This window comes from Ursus arctos, unplaced genomic scaffold (genome assembly GCF_023065955.2).
Source record: "Ursus arctos isolate Adak ecotype North America unplaced genomic scaffold, UrsArc2.0 scaffold_26, whole genome shotgun sequence".
NCBI classification, from domain to species: Eukaryota; Metazoa; Chordata; class Mammalia; order Carnivora; family Ursidae; genus Ursus; species Ursus arctos.
Window position 1 is genome coordinate 4,120,928 of NW_026622941.1, and position 20,381 is coordinate 4,141,308.

Consider the following 20,381-nt stretch of genomic DNA (forward strand, 5'->3'; position numbering starts at 1 on the left):
CCTTCTGTCCTGGCTTCCCAAGGGATGGGAAGGCGTGTGAGGAGAAGCCTTTGAGTGGGTGAGAAGCTGTGGTAGTGGAAGAATTGGGAAAGGGAAGAGCACCCCCCCACTTCCCCAGAGCACACTGGGAAAATGCCATAAGCTGCCCCCAGGCAAATGCCTCATCAGTTCCCAGCTCCCCACCCTTGGCTGTGAAGAGAGGTTAGGAAGGTGGTTACTGGACTCACTCCTTCCCTCATTCACGCACTCACTCAGTCGTGAGCCTTCTATGTGCCAGGCCTGGGTGGGGAAGATCCGGCCCCTGCTCACAATATAGGGTGGGGGTAGGGGGAGGTGAGCACACACAGAACTGTGCTACAAGGCAGATGTCGAGTGTCCCAGGAGAGAGTCAGGCCGAGTGCTATAGACCTTCACTCAGGAAAGGTCCCCTCCAGCTCAGAGTCATCTGGAAAGGCTTGATCTTTGGGAGTGGCTGAGAATGTGGAACATACAGAGACACTTTATGTCCAGTAGCCATGTGGGAAGAACAAAGCAGTCTGCCCAGGGCTGTGCTGACCTTTGGATGGAAGAAAGGGTATGTGAGAAAGTAGAACAAAACCAAAAACCGAATAGCTGTTGGAAGGGCCCGGTCAGGCTTCCATTCCCAGGACCCCCAGCTTGAAACACAGGGCTTGGGCAGGCACCGGGAGGGTTTCTATAACTGGCGGGCACTCCTGACAACAGAGAGCCCTGCCGTAGCTCTGAACAAGATGGCGCCAGGCCTAGGGGTTTCCATTCAGGTTCTGTCTACCCCGTGTAGCGCTGGTTCCTCCCCAGCCCCCCAAGACAGAGACTTTGTCAGCTTTCTAAAGGGCACTGTGTGAGGGGCTCGTGGGGGCTGGCCGTATTTGTCTCTGAGGGCTGCTATAGGAAACAGCCACAAACGGGTGGCTTAACACAGCGGAAAGGTATTTTCTCACGGCTCAGGAGAATCTGAAGGCAAGGTGTCTGTAGGGTTGGTTTCTTTTGGGGGCTCTGAGGGAGGATCTGTTCCAGTCTCTCTCTTAACATCAGGTGGTCGCTCCCAAGCCGGGTGGTCGCCCCCAAGCCGGGTGGTCGCTCTCAAGCCGGGCCTGCCTTGACTTGTAGCGGCATCTCTTCAGTCCGTGACTCTCTTGTCACATGGCCATCTTCCCCATGTGTCCTTGCCTCCTCTTATAAGGATACTAGTCACACCTAATCCAGTGTGACCTCATCTTAGTACAGCTGTGAAGATCCTATTTCCAAATAAGGACATGTTCTGAGGTTCTAGGTGGACTGGAGTTCTGGGAGGACACTCTTCAACTTAGTTCGGCTAGACCGAACACATGTCCAATTTGTTACCACCTTGGGGAACCATGGGGCTCTCACAGCCCCTGGTACTCATCCTTTACCTGTGGTCTTCCCTACAAGGCCACAGTGATTCCTCTCTTTCCTTTGCTTGTTGGGGAAGCATCGTCTGTGCTAACTGGACCCTGGGTCTCGTCCTCAGGTACCAGTTACAACTGCACATTTCTCCTCCCCAGCCCCACTACCGTGGCTTTGCTGGGTCCCCACAGAGTCTCCTGATGGGCATCTGTGGGCTGGGTCGGCCTGCCATACCACCTTTGCTCTCACCACTTCCTGCTCTGGTGGTTGCTTCTTACTTCTGGCCCCTGTGGAAGCTCCGTGGAGCAGACCACTGACGTGTGTGGAGCACCTGGTTGGGGTGCCAGGTGTGGGATCAAATGCCTTAAATAGGTTATTTCCATGGAGCTGGAGAGGAATGGAGCACTGGTATCTTCAGGTCTTCTGCTACTTTGGTGGAGAATGGGATGGGTACTGATGCAGAGCTGAGGTGTGACGGTGAGAAGGGGTGGGGTGGGGAGGGCAGGTGTGGACAAACTGTGCAGCCTGAGAGATGTCCAGGCCTCTTGTTGGGAAGACGTGATGTGTCTTCAGGATACTGAAGGATACTTGGCAGGATATATCTTTGTGCTTTAAGGAACAAGTTTTCTGGAAAACACAAGTGGCCAAGAGGCATTCAGCAGAAGAAGAGAGCTGAGGGTGCTGCAGGTATTGGGGGTGGGGGTGGAGATGGCAGAATGTGGCAGAAGCCCCGGGCATTTGGTGGAGAGCCACCGTGGACCAGACTTGGAATGGTGAGATGTCTTTTTGTGTGTGTGGTAAAATATACATTACATAAAATTTACCCTTTTCACCATTTTTCAGTGTACAGTTCAGTGGCATAAAGTACATTGACACTGTGATGCAGTCGCCAGCACCGTTCTTTTCCAGAATGTCACCTTCCTGACTGAGGCTGCATCCCCACTCAGCGCTGACTCCCATTCCCTCCTCCTCCCGGCCCTGGACAGCCACCACTCTGCTTTCTGTCTCTGTCTCTAGGGACCTCGCAGAAGGGGCATCAGGCAGTGTCTGCCCTTTGGGGACGGCCTTAGTTCACTTAGCATCATGTCCTCAAGGGTCCTCCATGTCGTAGCCCAAGCCAGAACTTCCTTCCAAAGACCGAGTAACATTCCATTGTATGGATAGAACACATTTTGTTTATCCATTCGCCTGGCGGTAGATATTTGGGGGTGTGTAGTTTTATTTAGTTGTTATGGGTAGATATTTCCCTCCCCCACGTCACATGTAAAGGAATTGGGTTAAGAGACGTTGTTGTCGGTCAGCAGACGCTTGTGACTGAGCCAGTTCAGGAAGTGCAAGCCTGCGGACCTCTGGCTGGCCTTGGGTTGGAATTCTGTTTGGCCCAAGGGGAGCTGTTGAGTGGTAGGGGAAGCGGGATGAAAACGGTGTTTGACAAACTGTCCTGGACATGTTCTTGTCCCGTTTGTGGTTCTCCTCCTGCACAGAGAGACAGGGAGGGTAAAGGGTGGGGCGATTGCACAGGGGAGGACCTGGGAGGAAGAGTGGGGAGGAGGGTGGGGGCCAGGAGCCTCTTGGTTATGCCAAGGAAGACAGGAGCTGTCAGTGACCTCTGATGTCCTTGATCTCTTCTATCTTCTCAGGGGAGAGGAGGGAGGGATTGTAACCTCTGGTTGCAGGTGCAGAGATAGAAGCTCAGAAAAGCCAAGAGTCTCTCCCAGAGTCTCTCAGGTAGTATGTGGGAGAGTGAAGGCTGGAAGCGGTTCCCCTGCCCCCAAGCACAGCGCTCCCCCATCACCCTGAATGGCCTCTGTGCACTCAGTAAAGCCTGTCGCCCTGCCTGCTCCTCTCGTCCCTGCCCCCGCCTTCTGCTTGGCTGGCTCCAGGTGGGTCAGGCTCAGGGCAGGGGCACTGGAGGCTGTTCCTCAGTGTCTGATGACTCACCCAGCCCCCACAGCACCTGTCCTCCGGGAGTACAGATCCTGCTGGGGTCCAGACGCTGGCTTATCCCCATCTCCTCTTACCAGGCGTGGGGGCTGAGCCAGGGCAGGACCGCGCAGGGACTTGGTGAAGGGGCCCTCGGCAGGGGCTGCTGTCCAGCTGGGAGGTATATATAGCTCTGAGCTCAGCCCCGTGTGTGGGATGGGACCCCGGGAGGTGGAGGAAGAGGGACAAGCTGCCAAGCTGACTCAGACCTCGTCTCGCTCTGGCTCCTCTCCTCCATCTTCTCATCTTCCCCTGGGGGGACCCACTCTTGCCATCCTCCCATGCCCCACCCCATCCTGGACCCCTGAGAGCCCTGGTCTGTGTATACCCCGTGTCCTGCAGTCAGAGGCCATCGGTGGTTGTCCAGGTGGGCCAGCCCAGTGGGACACGGTGGGAGCTGAGAGCAAGCAGGCAGGAAGAGGCCTTAGGCAGGGAGAAGAGCAGGCTGATTCCAGGGTGCCCAGAGGAGGAGTCTAGATCTGGAGACTCTGAGGACAGGGATTAGGACTGCTCCCAGCTCTGCCCAGCACAGCCAGCGGGACACTCTGAGGAGGGCCAAGCAGACATGCAGATAACATGCAGAGCTGCAGGACAGATTAGCGCCTGTTATTTCTGAGCCGAGCCTCCCACACTTGTGGACAGGCTCCCGGGGCTGGGTCTGCTAGCCGGCTCCTGCTCACAGCTGCCTTCATTTTTGCCCCGTCACTCTGTGACCCTCGCCCTGGCACTGCCACGCTGGTCACTCTGACCTCCTTTGGCCAGCCTGGCCTCTGGCCCCATGGGCAGGTGGTGGGGAGGTGAGTGTGGGGCAACTTCGCACCCCCGTCTGCTCACACACTCTGTCTTTCCCTCCCCTCGCAGCTCTGTCTTGCCTTCTCTGTTCTGCCTGCAAGAGGGCCGGCTGGGTCTGTCTTCCCGGTGCGTTCCTTTTTTCCTGCCCTCCATGCTCTTGAATCTCCCAGCTCTCCGGGTCTCTCTTCCTTCTCTCTGCTTCTCCTCTCCTCGCTTCCTCTGTTGTCTCACTGGGTGCCTTGTGGCCCAGGCTTCTCATTCCCATTAGCAATCTGGCAGCTCTTACCAAGCAAGCTCCCATTGCCCTGAGTCAGGCTGGGGCTGAGGGCTGTGGCCTCTGTTCTCCACAACTTCACGGGGCAGCAGAGGGACAGGAGAAACATCTTTAGAAAGTAAACTCATGGCACTTACGTTGTATAAAGTGTCACCCAGAGGGCTAGGGTATCTTGGCAGTTTTCTGGAAGGAAGGGGAGTGTGGGTGGGTAGAGGAGGGAGGTGCTCAGGGAAGGGGGAAGAGAGAGCACTGGCCTGAAGGTGGGACTGTGTGTGGTGGTTTGGGTGGGCGATCTGGCAGGTGTCGTGATGACTGTGTCAGAGTGAAGGGACCCTGTTTTGGATGAGTCACACAGCTCAGGAGAGGCAGAGTAGGGCCTGGGCCCAAGTCACTGAGGTGATGCCTCATCTGAGCTTCTGCCCGTGGCCTCTGCCATGTTTCTTGGATCCTCCATTGCCCCTTGCTCTGTCTCCCTGTGGTTTCTGGATCCTTCCATGTCCCCCCTCTGGCTTACAGCACTGACTTCGTACTTCTGGAGGCCTGATGATGTGACCCTCAGTTTAAAAGTGCTCTGTGCCAGGAGCTGGTATGGCCTTGAGCTGGTGCTCTAATCTGTCTCAGCTTCAGTTCCTCACTGGTAAAACTGGGGAGCAATGATAGTAATCATTGCTTTCTGTTTGGCTTTGGTTACAGTCATTTATTTTATTGTGGTAAGATACACATCACATACAGTTTACCATTGTATCCCTTGTAACTTACAGTTCAGTGGCATTAAATTTGTTCATCTTGTGGCACTGCCATCACTACCATCCATCTCCAGAACATTCTCATCCATCCCAAACTGAAGCTCTGTAGCCAGTAAACACTAACTCCCCATCCACTGCCCTGTCCCCCAGCCCCTGGTAAGCTCTCTTCTGTGTTCTGTCTGTACGAATTTGCCTCTTCTTGGTACCTCATGGAGGTGGAATCAGTCCTACAATGTCTGTCTTAGCACAGTGTCCTCAAGGTTCACCTGTGTTGTGGACTGTGTCAGAACTCTGTTATTTTTTATAGCTGAATAATATTCCTTTGCACAGATAAACCACATTCTATGTACTCATTTAGCTCTCGGTGAACACTCGGTTTCCACCTCTCTGCTGTTGCGGCTGGTGCTGCTGTGAACATGGGTGGACGGGTATCTGAGGCCCTCCTTTCCATTCTTCTGGGTATATACCTAGAGATGGAGTTACCGGATCCTGTGGTCATTGTGCTTCACTCTGAGGATGCGCCAGAGTGTCTTCCAGTGGCTGCCCCATTTTATGTTCTGACAGTGCACAAGGGTTCCAGTGTCTTCACATCTTTGCCAACACTTGTTATTTTTTGTGTGTTTTTTTTTTTTTTTTCCGAATAGTCATCCTTGTGGGTGTGAAGTGATATCTTGTGGTTCTGATCTGCATTTCCCTAATGATTAGCGAGGCTGAGCATCGTCTCCTGGGCTCTTTGGAAGAAGCCCTCACCTTTCGGTGTTGACACAGGGATGAGAGCACATGGAGGTGCCCGGTGTGGAGCTGAACGGGACATGTCCTCTGTCCTCAAGAGCTCGAAGTTTACTGAGAGAGGAAGACAGTAACTTTCAGCCAAAGACTTCAAGATAGGCACAGACCCCTGTGCACCGGGACCTGGAGGTGGGAACGGGCACACGCTCTTGGGTGGGGATCAGGGACCGCTTCTTGGGCCGGTGGCCTTGAAGGCAGGGTGGGGTTTCACCAGAAGCCTCAGAGCCCTGCGGTGACAATGGTGGTACTAGCTCAGATGTCAGGCCCAGTCGCTGCCTCCTCAGGCTGCAGGTGTTGATAGCTGATCCCTGCACAGAGAGGCCCCCCAGCCATCGGGAGTCGGGCTGGTGGCGGAGGATGGCTGGCCTCCTGCCCTGGGTCTCAACCTGCCAGGGTGAAGTGGAGAGCTCATCAGAAGGGCTCGCTCCCATGAGAGGCCTCTGGTGAGCCAAAACCCAGCACGTGCAGTCCGTCTCCTCTTGGGTGGGGGGCTCTGCCCTCAGGTTCTCAGCTTTTCCCGCTTTTGAAAACTAATAGCCTTCATTATAACGGGGCCTCAGGAACAGCATAGCAGTCGCAGCTGACTTTGCTGACCTTCTGCTAGGTGGTAGGGGCTTGACTTTTTTGATGGCCCCTCCTTGACTTTTTACGGCCCCGGGGGAAGGCTGGTGCAGAGAGGGGAGACAGTACAGACGGAATGAGATGCAGAAGTGGTCAGTCCCAGACAGGCTTGGACAGATGGGGTAACGATGTCCGCGGTAGTGTGTGGCCAACGAGTAGCCCGAGGTGATTGGCGGGTATGTGCGACGCTGTGTGTGGGGCTAGGAGGAAGTGGTGGGGACCGTGTGGGCCCTGCACTGGGGAGGCTCCACCCTCAGCCTGTGGTTAGGCCAAGGCTCCCCTTTGTCCATCGGCTGTCCTTGCCCATGGTGGGGTGGGGCCGTGGGCCATGGGGCTGTTGGACACATGTCCTCTGACAGATGGGCCACAGTCTGGCGGGGGCGTCCTTTCCAGCCCCACCCAGGCTTTCTCTGGGGTTGGCCAAGGCCACCTGCCACACTGTAATGCCCAGCTGCCCAACTGGCCCCGCCGAGGTCCAGGCTGGCCTCCCACTACCCCAGCATGTGGTCTCGGTGCTGAAGGGGAGAAGACAGGCCTGGCTTTGAGCAGCACGTGGCAGAGCTGGGACAAGGATGCAGGTCTCTTTCCCTCCCACTAACTCATCTGGATTTTCTACTTGTTTCTTACTGCCCTTGCTCTCTGATGGCCTGCAGTGGGGTTTCAGGGCTCTGCCTCTGAGCACATGCTCCCTACTTCTCTCCGCTTCTCCCTTTGACTCTGTAGCCTCCTGATACCTACATCATCCACAGCATGTTGGCTTCTATCAGCTGTCGGTACCACTGTCCATGAGAGAGTGAAAACAGTGGGCAGGCTCTTGGGTCTAAATCGTCGGCTCTTCCTCCAGGACCTGGGTCAGGGTGAGGGGCAGTCAGACACAGCCAAGGGCTTGCTTCATGCAGAGATCCAGAGACTCGGCGGCTCGATCCAGGGGAGGAGCCCAGTGGTGTCTTGCCGAGGCAGCTCCCAGCCCAGCGGAGGGAGGGCAGGGCAGCCTTTGTACCACAGTCATGAAGCCTTAGAGAAGGGTGTGTTCTCATGGCACCCGGGACACTAACAAACCATGCGCCTTTGAATAAATCACCTCTCCTCTCTGGGCCACACTTACTTCTTCTCTAGGCTACATAAGATCTCTGGGGTCACCAGATCCAGCCCTCGCTTCTGAGAGAGATGGTCCTCACTCCCACATTAAACAGAAGTCATACTGTGTGATCTTGAAGAAAGAGGCTCTGGAACCAGTTTGGATGGGTTTTGGTCTCGACCACTTGTTGGCCTGTGACCCCGAACCACTTTCCGAGCCTCTGTGTACCTCAATTTCCCCGTGTGTAGAATGCAATGATAGTAGCAGCTGCAGAGAGCGGCTGTGAGGATTGAAAAGGAGAACGCAGATCCGCCTGTCCGAGTGCACAGTCTGTATTTGCACAAGTACTAGTGCACGTAAGTGCTCAGTAAATGTTCACGACTGTCCCTCTTGTAAGAGAGCGGACAAGCTGTAGCAGCTCCCCACGTGAGTGGAAAGCCTGGATTAGATGCCAGCTGGCCTGGAGGCAGCAGCATGGCCGGGGTGACCTCCGAAGCACCCCGGTGGCAGGAAGGAAACTGGTTGGCCCCTCTTGGCTCAGTACACCCACAGAGAGCCAGCACTTCGCTCCTGCACAGGGGGAGTTCTCAGCTCCTGGCATCACCTCTGATAAGCAGAACAAGGCTGGGTGGAATAGTGGCCTGAGATGTGCTGGTAGGGGAGGGGGGGTGCTGTTCCAGAGAAGGCGGGGGAGATGCACAATTTGGAAAAATACAGACAGCTGAGCCGGCTTGGGTTTGGCTCCTGTGGCCCCCACCGCTGGCCTCGCCCAAGGCCAACATGGCCTGCATGGTGGCAGAGTTCCCGAACCCTGTAGCAGAGGGCAGAGGTCGTTGTGGGACTAGCAGGGAGCTCTGTCTTCATGACCTGGGGCTCCTGGCACAGGAGACGCGTCCTCTCGGATGTCTGGAGTAAGGGTCTCACCCCCGGCAGGCACAGGCCTCCCTAGCTGCCGCCACCTGTGCTGTGGAGGAAGGACCACTGTGTACAAGGGACCAGGAGGCCTGCCCGGTTAGAGGGGAGTTCCATTAACTGAGCATCTCCTTGGTGCCAGGCACTCCCTGTGCCACCAGCGGTGGCCGAGCCAGTTTTCAAGCCCAGGCAGGTAGTGTTAGATCTGCGGGGGGATGATCTGGGTGAGATTTTCCGCCTTCAGTGCCCTCTGGTACTAGGTGCGATTGCCCGCCTTTCTATAGGCAGGAGGAAGTCGGCCGGGAAGTTAGTGAGGCTAAGGCTTCAGGACCATCACTTGCATGCCCCCCTTCCAAGCCCCTAATCTTTTTATTTGTAATTTAAATTTGTAAAGCAATTTTACTGGAGTTTAATTGCCATACAGTGAACTATACATATTTGAAGTGGACAATTTAGTTAAGTTTTGACAGATGTAAAAACGCCTATGAAGCCAGTTACTATCATCAAGAGAGTGAACATGTCCATCTTGACCTAAAATGATCTTTACCTAATTTTGTATTCATATTTTAAATTCTTTTTCTCAAAGAGAGCCTCCCAAGTTTTAGATGCTTTAGGCTCGACAGAAACCTGGATTTGCTCCTGCGTAGGGAGGCTCAGAGGAGCCCGGGGTAAGAAAGCACTTTCACAGTTCCGTGGGACTAATTGGAAGTACGAGGTGGTGTACCTCACCTGCAGTGGGCTGAAACGCCTGCGGTCAGCATCTTCTCACCGTTCCTGTATCGTTCATGTAACACCTGTTTATTGGGAGAGAACGGCAGGCAGCGTTCTAGGTATGGTGTGAGCAAGTGAATAAACACACAGAAGTCCCTGTTCTCAGGAGCTTTCCTTCTGCCGGGAGTGGGGGTGGGGGAGGCAGTGCTGAGTGAGTAAGCAGATCGCATGGTGTGTCCAGAGGTGCTGTGGAGAACAGTAAAGACGGAAGGCAGTCCAGGGCCGGGGGGTGGGGGCTGACCTCAGCTGTGAGCAGAGTGTTCAGGGAAGCTGTCTCTAAGACAGTGGCACCTGAGCAAAGAAGCCATCAAGGGTGGGAAGGTGAGGGAATGGGCTACGCGTGGCTGGGCTGAGAACACAGCACACAAAGCCCTCAGGTGTGAGCGGGCCAGGCACGTCTCAGGAACAGCCAGGAGGTCAGAGAGGGGCTGGACTGGGGATGGAGTGAACAGGCCCTGTGGGGGCTTCCAGGCCATTGTAGGGGCTTGAACACTTGCAGTCTGAGTGAGATGGGAAGCCATTGGAGGGTGTTTGAGCCACGGGATTGCTTGCGGATGCCGCGTTAAGAATAGGCTGAGAGCAGGGGATCCAGGTAGAAGGTTATTGTCATAGTTGAGGCCAGAGAGGATGGGAGCTTGGACCATGGCGGGGTGAGGTGGTGAGAAGTGGCAGAGTCTGGATATACATTTGACCTTTGAATAACATGGGCATTACCCCCCCCCACACACAGACACAGTGGACAGTCCACATATAACTTGACTCCCCCAAAACTTAACTACTAATAGTCTGCTGCTGACCAGAGGCTTACCAATAATATAAAAACAGTTGATTAACGTATGTTTTGTATGTCACACGTATTATGTCCTATATCTTTACAATAAAGTGAGCTGGGGAAAGGAAAATGTTAAGAAGATCATAAGGAAGAAAATACGTCTCTAGTACTGTACTGTATTTATTGAAAATAATCCGTGTGTGAGTGGACCCGCGCCATTCAAACCCATGTTCTTGAGGGGTCAGCTGTCAAGATTTGCTGACAGACTCTCACTCATTCATTTGGCAGATAGGGCCAGATTTTGGAGATGCAGACTTGAATGCAGATATGACCCCTTGCTCTGAGGTGTGGAGAAGCTAACGGAAAAGGCGGAAGGGCTAAGCTGCTGCCTGAGCACAGGTGTGGGCTACAGAGGCAGCCCTAGAGCGCAGATGGTCTCGAGGCCACCCAGACGCATGTTGCTGCCTCTCACAGCAGCAGCCCCAGCACTCTCCCGCTCACCCTTCTCTGGAGTGTGCTTTCCAGCTCTTTGATCAGCCGAACCCTCTCTCCTCCCTTGCTCTTCTCCTTGCTCCCAGGCTGGGCCCTGAACTAGGTTACTCACACGGACCCGTTCCTTTTACAGGAAAAGAAACTGAGCCACAGAGAACTCTCATTGAGCCCAAGTTAAGGTCTGTTTCCTAAGTCTGTAAACATTTGGTTAGAATAATCTGGAGGAAGAACCTTAAAAGGGCCTGGTTTAAGAAGAGAAGTTTGGGTGAAGGTCCATAGAGGAATGGGACTTGCCAAGATCCCGTATCTTGTTTTTGGAGTTGCTGGGCTACACCCGGCTCCCCAACTCCCAGTTCTGTGATCCGCTTGTGGTCACCACTGGTGATGACTTAGACTCTTTGGCTAGTGATCATGGCGTTTCCTAGCTGCAGTGTGTCTCTAGATAGACATGGCGCAGGACTGTTGAACTGTCTTTGGACATTTGTTTAAAGGAGCCTGTGGCATACCTCTCCATGGAGAGCTTTGAGAAGAGACATGTCACTGGATCCCTGTGTTAGGTGCAGACCAGCCTGCAGGTGATAGCCTCAAGGTCTGATCTTCCCTCCCTCCTTCCCTTGACACAGACCCTCCAGTGCTCCCAGGCCAGCTATTCTTTCTGGCAGACGGGACCTCCCGAGGGTGGCCTCTTAATTCAGCTTTGGCAGTGGGAAAAGGTCATCTGGGGGGCCAGCTTGGCCTTGGCTATGCTCTCTGGTTTCAACAGGGTGGCGGACAGCCCACTCGTCTCGCCCCCACCCTCCTGCACCAGCAGCCTCCTTACTCATAGCCACAGCCCTCCAGGCTCAGCAAGGGCCGGCAGGATGGGGCGGGCTAGCGGCTGTGCCCGCTGGCCTCAGAGCTGGCCCAGGGAGGTGACAGCTCCTGCTCAAACCCCCTTGCCCTCCCTCTCCCCAGCCCAATGCCCTTCTTTATAGTCTAATCCTACCCAGTGGTCAAGGTCCAGCAGAAGGCTCACCTGACCACCCAGCCTGAGCTGACCTCTCTGCTCTGAGCACACTGTGTGTTCCCTATCTGTGGCCCGCACTGGGGTTACGGCGTGGGCACACGTCTCTCCTCAGCTAGGTGGTGGTTTCTTTGAAAACAAAACCTCCTTTCATAATTGCATTTACAATAGTAGAGGACATGGGTGGCTTCTTACAGTTTTCCAGGATCCCTTAGACACAGCCTCAGCCTCTAGGAGACTGGGCCCATGGCGCAAACTCAGTATTACCTGTTGACTGGTTTGGCCAGAGCCATGGAGCTGGAGGGGTGGTCTGCCCAGGTTTTCTTTATCTGAGTTAAGGGCCTCAGGCCTCCTCCCTGGGGATGCTTAGGGTCTCAGCACTTATGTCTCCCATCTCCCCTGCTGCCCACAGACAAGGCAAGACATCTGCTTAGGTCCTGCTTATTTATGGAGATGGTGGAAGCCGTGGGGGGAGGGGCTGCATGGGGGAGTCAAGGCCTAGGCACTTCCCTGCAGACAGCCAAGTATGCAGAAGGCCCTAGGAGGAGGCAGGACAGATTGGCAGCTGTCAGGCTGCTGTAGAGTCGGGGGAGGAGGTGGCCAGCATGGGAGGAGGGAGCCTCTGAGAGGGAGGGCTCCCCGAGTTTGTATGGGGCCCACAGCCCTGTCACCTCCTTGCTCTCAGGTTACCAGGCCCCCAACAAGGCCTCAGCTTCCTCTTGCTTCTGGGAGATGTCTGGGATCCAAGGACGGCAGGAGGGAACCAGTAGAATCCTCACCCCAAGTCCCCACTCAGGGTGGGCAGGGGATGGGGGAAGGGATCCCCAGATCCTCTTGTGTTTCTGCCTTTTGTCCTTCTCCTGCTGAGAGGCTCTTGGTGTCTCTGTAGGTCGGAATGAGCTGATTGCCCGCTACATCAAGCTCCGGACAGGGAAGACCCGCACCAGAAAGCAGGTGGGCCCTGGGGGATGAGTGTGGGTCCCAGGGGCAGGTACCCCAGTCCCAGCCTGCTCCCTTGGTTGACCAGGCCCTCTGCAGGACCAAGGGTGGGTTCTTGGTGGGGCTGGTTCAGAGGGCTTCTCTCTTTTTGGTGTGCCACAGACCATTCAGTTTCCCTGCAGTCCCTGCTGCCACCATCTGGGAGGAAATCCCTCCCCTTCTGTCTCCAGGACACCAGAAGAACAGAGAGTGAAGGACTGGTGCTGTCCTTTGATTTATTGCCAGACTCTGGATTAGCTGGATGCGGCAGGACTTGAAGGCCCATCGCTGACTGCCCCTTTCATTCACTCATTCCACGCGTGTGGATTGATGATGGCGGAGGGCCGAGGGTCAGGGGGTCAGCGTGGGGAGCACAGGCCTCTTGGGAGGTAGGGACAGGAGCCTTCTCTTCCTGCTACAGGTCTCCAGCCACATCCAGGTGCTGGCTCGTCGCAAAGCCCGCGAGATCCAGGCCAAGCTAAAGGTAAGGCAAACCAGCAGCAGTGGGAGGGAGGACGTAGGGCACAGGCAGGGCCAGCTTCCTAGAAGTTAGGGCTCTTTTTCCAGGAGGAAATTTCTTCCCTTTGGGTTCCGGGGCTGGCTGTTCATGTGCAGAGCCAGCATGCTTCTTTGTGTTGAGAAGAGTGGGATTCAGCCTGTAATTGCTCCTTGTCTGCTCAGGGAATGAGTGTGTGTGTGTGTGTGTGTGTGTGTGTGTGTGTGTGAGACCATCAGGCTGTGAGTGTGTGTGTGTGTGTGTGTGACCATCAGGCTGTGTGTGTGTGTGTGTGTGTGTGTGTGTGTGTGACCATCAGGCTGTGTGTGTGTGTGTGTGACCATCAGGCTGTGTGTGTGTGTGTGTGTGTGTGTGTGTGTGTGTGTGTGTGTGTGACCATCAGGCTCTACAGCATCCCTCCTCTCTGGGCAGTTGACTCCCCAAGTCACAGCGGGATTGCCTTTCACACCTCATTCTTTGAGGACCCCTGAAGGCCCTGGCCCCTTAGTGCCATCCACTGAGCCTGCAGGGTGGTCAGGCTTGGGTGGCAGTGCTGTGGGGGTGGGGTGGATGTTACCATGGGAGCTGGTGGAATTCCTTCCTACACTCTGCTTTCTGAGATGGGCAGTTCTCTCCCCTTCCCAAATCAGCCGCACCTTATGGGGCCATCCCCCAACAGGGAACTGCTCTGTGGAGGGCCAGCTGCTGACAGGATACCCCTTGGGGCCGGCTTTCCCCACAGGACTCAGGCCTCCTGGACACTAGAGCCAGGGACCTTTTTGGTGAATACCAGGCAGGAATGAGCTCCCCATAACAGAGGTGTTCATAGCAGAGCTTGCCCAGCTACTTGGCAGGAAGAGCTGACATTTGGGGGTCTCAGACTGAGACCAGCAGTTAACACATTTTTTTTTTTAAAGCAGTGGAGGCCCCCTTTGTTTTTTCCCCAAACAAAATATCACACCAATATGTTATCAAAGGAGCAACCCTGGTCAAAACTAGGTTGGTGTGGAATAGGCCAGAGATCCCCTGCTCCTATTCACCTCTCATGCTCCATGGCTCTTGAACCCCAAAGTAGCTCAGAACCCAATTAAAAAGCTCTGCACTGGATGAGGTTGAAGGTCCCATGTGGCTCTGGTTGTCCATGATCCTGACATTGGAGGCTCCGAATGAGTGGTGGGAACTCCCAGGAAGCCGCACCCCACTGCCCACCCAGCCCAGCTGTCCCCTGCCCCCACAGCTGCAGCCCAGCACCTCACTCCTTTGTCCCCTAGACAGCTGGCTGGGCCTCAGCTGTCACTCCCTCCCTCTCAGGCCAGGCACACCTACTCCTGGAGACCCCTGGGGCCTGGAGTCCAACTTGCTCCCCACTTCCCCTCTCTGGTCTGCCTCTGATTCACTGGGACTCTGGCAGGGGGCCAGAATGGGAAGAGACTTTCCAGTTGTTCTGTTTACAGCCGTTGAGGGAAACTTTACGGCCCACATTTGCTTAAGGGAATTGCTACCTTTGTCCATAAGCTCTAACTTAGAGGCTGGGGAGAGCTCTCATAGACCACTGGACAGACATCGAGGGAAGCCATGAGCCCCTTTTATGTGCATGCTTTTTCTTGGGGAGAATGGTCTGAGGATTTTGTCATATTCTCAAAGGGGTCTGGAACCCAACATAATTCGTCTCCCTGGTGGACAGACTTCTACTAGGTAGAACTCCAGGACTTGGGATTTGGTCTAGCTGGCTCTGCCCTTTTGCCATGTGAGCGTGGGGAGTCATTGGCCCTCCTTAGCTCTGTTCGGTTTAAAATGTAAAATGACGGGGGTCCTCTCTAGCCCCCAAATTCTGTGACTCCCTGGCCTTGTAACCTGGTCACAGTGTCACTACCTAGAACGTCCTTCCCACTTCCCCGATTCCTGTTCCACCGTGGTGAGGACGTGGTTTCCTGAGCCCCGGCCATTTGTTTAGATCAGCTATCCGGGAAGGGACGTAAGTTGCTGACGTTGAGCCGATGGAGCTCTCCGGCCTCACAGTGCACTTGTTAACCACAGAGGACCTCGGGCTCTCAGAGGGTACGGCCTGCTGCATCACACATTCTTCCTGGAGGGAGAGGCTTGGGCGCATTTGGCTTTTTCCTCCTGAACACTGCATGTGTCCTTGGGAAGAGGCCATCTTATGCTGAGAGCTCCCTCTTTGGATATCAGAGAGCCTCTGAGAGCAAAGCCCAAGTTGGACCTGAAAGGACAGTGGTTTGAGGATGGTTTCAGAATGGTCTTCTGTGCCTTCTGTGCTGTGTACACCCTTCTCTCCCCCTGTCCCCCACCCCAGGCCTACAGAGGCCCAGCCATGAGTTGACAGGCCAACCTGGACCAAGCTCGCGGGCCAGCCATCGCCACTGTCAGCGCCCTAAATTCTCCGAGCCCTTTCTTCATCTTAAAATGGAAATCCTACCGGTCTTGCCAGCCTCACAGAAGTGCTGTGATGTTCAGAATCAAAGTGAGGTTGTGTTCTTGACCTCCTGTGGGCCATCTTGTGCCACGTAAGTGCACATGGTCCTGGAGAGGCCAAGTGGCAGGGCCTCTGGGGTTCTGGCTCCACATTGTGAGGTGCCGGGACGCTGGGGGACCACCTGGGCCCCTCAGAGCCTAACGCCCCCACGCTGGTGCCTGCTTCCCAGGGCTGTTGTGGGGGCGCGGGAAACTGTCACCGAGAAGCGCCTGTGAGCTGCAAGGGCCTCCGTCAGTTCCACAGGGCTGGGACTCAGGACAGGTCTGGGTCTACCAACTTAATTACCAAATAATGGCTAATTTATTTTTCTCATTTAAAAATCCTCATCATGAAGACAGAATTCCTAGGATGTGAGCTCCTGAGTTGACATAATCCAGTCTCTTGGCCTCAAGTTACACATCCTGACTAAAACTTGCTATTCCAGTCTATAAATGTGGTCTTACTTTGGACAAAAACACAGTTCCCATTAGGTATTTTGAAATATGGAAATCTGAATACAGAAATACTGAAATAGTGCCATCATTTTGAAGACCTGTGGGAGTGGGGCGCTCAGAATGGGAACCACTGGCTCACACACATACACAGACTGTTATTACTAATATCGCCGGTGTCGTTAAGTGCTTACCGATGCTTACGTGAGTACTCTTTAGTTCAGAGCCTGTGCCGGGAGAACCCATTCTTTGGTGTCTTTGGACCCATGGAGGGCAAGCAGCGGGTATTGACACCCTGCCATGTAAAAGACAGGGGTGCCTCGGGTGTCCACAGTGCAAGGGGAGACCCGTAGGGCAGGACTGAGACAGGTAGGGACCACGGGAGACCGTCCCATGCATCCAGACAGTCCACGTGACCGTGGAGGACCCCTCCTGTCCATTGGAGGAGGGCTCTGACGTATTTATGTACCATCTACTGTGAGCCAGGTGCCATGCCAGCCGCCTGTGGCGTGGAGGCGAGCAAGGCCTGAGAGGCCTTCTCAGAGTGTCCTTGTTGAGACACAGTCTGACAGCTGGTTTCCCAAGGCCCTTTACGCTCTAATAAAATAGACCGGGCAAGTATTTTGCCCGTTTGACAGAGGAGGAAACTGATCAGAGGAACCAAGTGAGTGCTCAGTCACAAACCAAGTTCATAGCACCGCAGGGGCATGAGCTGGTCCCCCAGGGCCTTGTCCAGGGCTCTGGCCACTGGCGGTGGGACAGCTTCCCTGAGTGCAAGCCCGGACCCTGCCTCGCCCACACCTGCCATAGTGACCACTGCTGAGGCCCTCCCTTCCAATGTCTCCCCAGGACCAGGCAGCTAAGGACAAGGCCCTGCAGAGCATGGCTCCCATGTCGCCCGCCCAGGCCATCTCCGCCACAGCCTTCCACAGTAAAATGGCCCTCGCCCGGGGCCCAGGCCACCCAGCAGTCTCAGGGGTAAGTGGGGCTGCCTGGAGCCAGAGGCCATGCCAGCCCCTCCTTCTCACTCCTCCCCCTTCTGAGGAGCTGGAGGCACTGGTCAGGCCCCGTTTTTCTCTTGAGCCCTCCCTGGCCTGGAGAGCCAGGGGGAAGGAGGGACCAAGGACTGAGGGGCCATGCTGAGGCACGGCTCTGCTGGCATTGGCACTGCCCTCTCGGGGGCCTTGCCAGTGACACAGTAGCCCTTCCACAAGGGGCAGTGCCGCCCCCAGTAACTGGCCGACCGAGTAGTTCTGCAGAGTTGGCCTGATTGACAGATGAGGATGCTGAAGTCCCGGATGGAGGCTGAAGCCTGAGGCTTGAGCACAGTGCCGGCACACCCCTGAGCAGCCCTCCACCGCTCGGCCCTGTCCCTGCTCCCTGCAGGCACTCAGCACTGTTCTCCATCCAGTCAGCTGATGTTCGGGAACAAACTCTCGTTTGGATTTTACATTTCTTGACCATGGCCAGCTTGGTGACACTTTCAGAATGGTCTAGAAAGGCTCCTCCTTTCCAGGGCTGTGTCCTCGCGGGGTTTTCTTGGTTGTAGTGACTAAATGGGTCTTCACGATGCACCCATGGCACCACCCTAGGCGTGTGGGGAAGGGACAGTGACAGGTCTCATGCTCAGTGAGCCTCTCGTCTGGCAATTTTCAAAGTTTGTTCCAGAGACCGCTAGTCCATCAGGATATTACCTAGGTATGACACAAAGTGACTGTGTAAGGGAGTTTGGGACACTTAGAACTAAATAGGTTTCTGAAATCTGGGACTGTTCAGGCCTTATGTACTGCTACGCGCTGGGGGCTTCTAAGGGAGGAATACAGCTGCCGTGATTCCAAACCTGGGGTTTCTGCCGAGGGGCACCTTCTCAACAGAGCAGGCCCAGAGACTAGAGCTCCTTGCAACACATTTAGTACTGGATAGTAGTGCTAACTCTCTCCTTACCACCCACTGGGTCGGGCCCCCAGCCCTGCCTTCCAGCTGAGGGCCCTGCCTGGCCTCCCCACACCACGGCCCACGTGCAGGGGGCTGTGCTGATTCTGCGCTTTTTGCCTCCTCAGTTCTGGCAAGGAGCTTTGCCGGGCCAAGCCGGAACATCCCACGAGTGAGTATGGCCTGCTACCAGTTGCTCTCTGAACTGAACTTGAGCCCCTAAACTTACGCTGTGGCACCTGGCTCCCAGTGTGGGATGGGACCGCAGCCTGGGGAGTCAGCCTTTCAGGAGGGACCAGAGCTTTGGGATCGGCTCTCCTGCTCGCAGGCAACAGCTCAGTCTGCAGTGTGGACACCCTGGGGTGGCATTTGCTGAAATGCCAGTCTGTCCAGGGTGAAGCAGGGCCAGAGCTTGGGACCCCAAGGGAAGGAGGCTAGGAAGCCAACCTCCGGCTGGCCAGGGGGGGAGGATGGAGAGGAGGGAAGGAAGAGAGGGAGGGGTGGATTTTCCCAAGACACGCCTCTTCTGTGGGTCATCCATGAAACCTGTTGAACTTGGCAGGGGAGGGAGCAGGTGACCAGAGGCCACCAAGGCCACTGATGCCCAGACCACCAGGGCCAGCCACACGAGTGTTGGACGTTGCTGGTGCCACCTGCCCTAAGGCTTACACCTCCTCTCTCCTGTCCCACAGTGTGAAACCTTTCTCTCAGCAGACGTACACTGTCCAGCCTTCGCTGCCGCTGCCAGGTGGGTCGGCAGTGCCTGGCTCCCTTGTACCTCGTACCTCTGCAGCTCCTGCCTCCCCAGGTCCCAGGCCCCCTGGCAACTGGACATCTCATGAGCCTCTTAGATGAGGCCCTGGCACGTGCTCAGACCAGACATGCCAGTCTCCTGGCTTCACCCCATTCCTTGCCCCTACCACGTACAGCTCTGTGCTCCACCAAGCCCCTCATGCCGCTCAGGCTGTCTGGCCTGCTCCCCAGCATGGGCTCAGGGCTCTCGGGTGCACGCAGTTCAGAGGGGAGTGCCTGTGCCCCAGGGCAGCTGTTCCACCTGGCTATCCCCGTATGCTGCCTGGGTGCCCCAAACAGCTTGGCTCTTGGGATGGCGCCCCTCTTGGTGACACTGTAATCCTCTCCTTCAAAATGGGAGGTCTGAGGAGAGCATGGCCTTTGGGCCTGGAGCTGCTGGTTAGCAGAGGGAGCGCTCCTGGGCAGAGGCGTGGAGCGCGGTGTCCCTCCTTCTCACTGCTCAGGGTGCACTTGCTTCTTTCTCATGAGGGTCCCTCGCCTCCTTCCTCTCCGCAGGGCAAGGCAGGATCCTCACCCTTAACCATCTTTTCCGGCCCGGGGAATGACTCTGCCGACCTTCTGGCCTGGCTTGTCCTGTTCTGAGAGTAGCACCTTCCCCTCCTGGGGTCCTGATTGCTGCTTTCTCCCAGCCCCAAGCAGTCCACCCTCCTGTCTGTCCCCTCCTCCCACTGGCCTCAGTCTTGGTTCGGGCGCTCCTACTCTTGCCCGCATGACTGCAGTAGCCTTCTACCTGCCGCCCGTTTTATCTTGCCTCCCCTCTTCACCCTGATTCACCTCGGTGACCTTTACAAAGCATCCATCCCACCCTGTGGTTCCTAGGAGGCTTAACATCTTTTCCTGGCTCCCTCGTGCCTTCCGGATACAGTCTGAAGTCTGTAGTAGGACTTGCATGGCCCTCCTTGGTGACTCAGCTTCTGTCCTCTCCCTCCCCTCTGTGGCCCCCACCTGCCCTGCCTGTGGGCCGCGACTCAGGCTTTCTGTCCTTCTGCAGGCTTCTCTGCTCTGCCCTGCCCAGTTTGGGCATCCTGAGCTCTCTGCACCTCCATCTAGCACTTGACACTCTTTATTGGCAGTATCTGGGGTTGGGGGGCAGCGTCTGTGAATGACTGGTCTGTGTCTCCCCTGTGTCCCGTTGTGGCCGGCACACGAACTTCCTCGGTGAGCAGCGCTTGAACAGCCATTCAGCTGGGGCATTGAGCACAGCTGACGTGTCCAGCATGACCCTCCGCCCACCCCTCTGTTTCTCCTCCGTCTCCTTCCTCGAGTGCTCCTGAGTTAGCTGCCTCAGCACGAGGGGCCTCCAGCCTCCCTCCATCAACCTGGAAGGCGGGCCTCTGGAGTTCTGCCTCTCTGCTTTCTCTGCTCCCTTCATGTGCCTCCTATGTCCTTTACTCTTCCCTCCACTACACTGCTTTCATTCGGGCCTTCTTCCATTTTCCCCTGGGAAAACATCCCCAGGACCATGCTTCTGACGGCCTCACCCCTGCCCAGTCCTTCCTTCACTTCGGGTAGGACCTTCCAGAAATGCAGGTCTGATCATTTCACTGCCCTGTAAAATCCTCTGTCACTCCCAACGCTCAGGCTCAAATTCATGCTGCTTAGCCTAGCCCCACCCTGG

At 55.7% G+C, this 20,381-nt stretch overlaps 1 protein-coding gene across 3 annotated transcripts in view; it reads left to right on the forward strand.

The window, feature by feature from the left end:
* TEAD4 (TEA domain transcription factor 4) overlaps positions 1–20,381 on the forward strand; it is a 67,876-nt gene that overhangs the window by 26,950 nt on the left and 20,545 nt on the right. For 2 of the 3 annotated variants that reach the window (XM_048216835.2, XM_026502667.4), the window contains exons 3-7: positions 12,509–12,573; positions 13,019–13,081; positions 16,868–16,996; positions 18,079–18,122; positions 18,643–18,698. In XM_048216835.2, coding sequence (XP_048072792.1) covers positions 12,509–12,573; positions 13,019–13,081; positions 16,868–16,996; positions 18,079–18,122; positions 18,643–18,698 — 357 coding nt within the window. The remainder of the gene's footprint in view (positions 1–12,508; positions 12,574–13,018; positions 13,082–16,867; positions 16,997–18,078; positions 18,123–18,642; positions 18,699–20,381) is intronic. The other variant, XM_026502668.4, reaches the window with a different exon arrangement.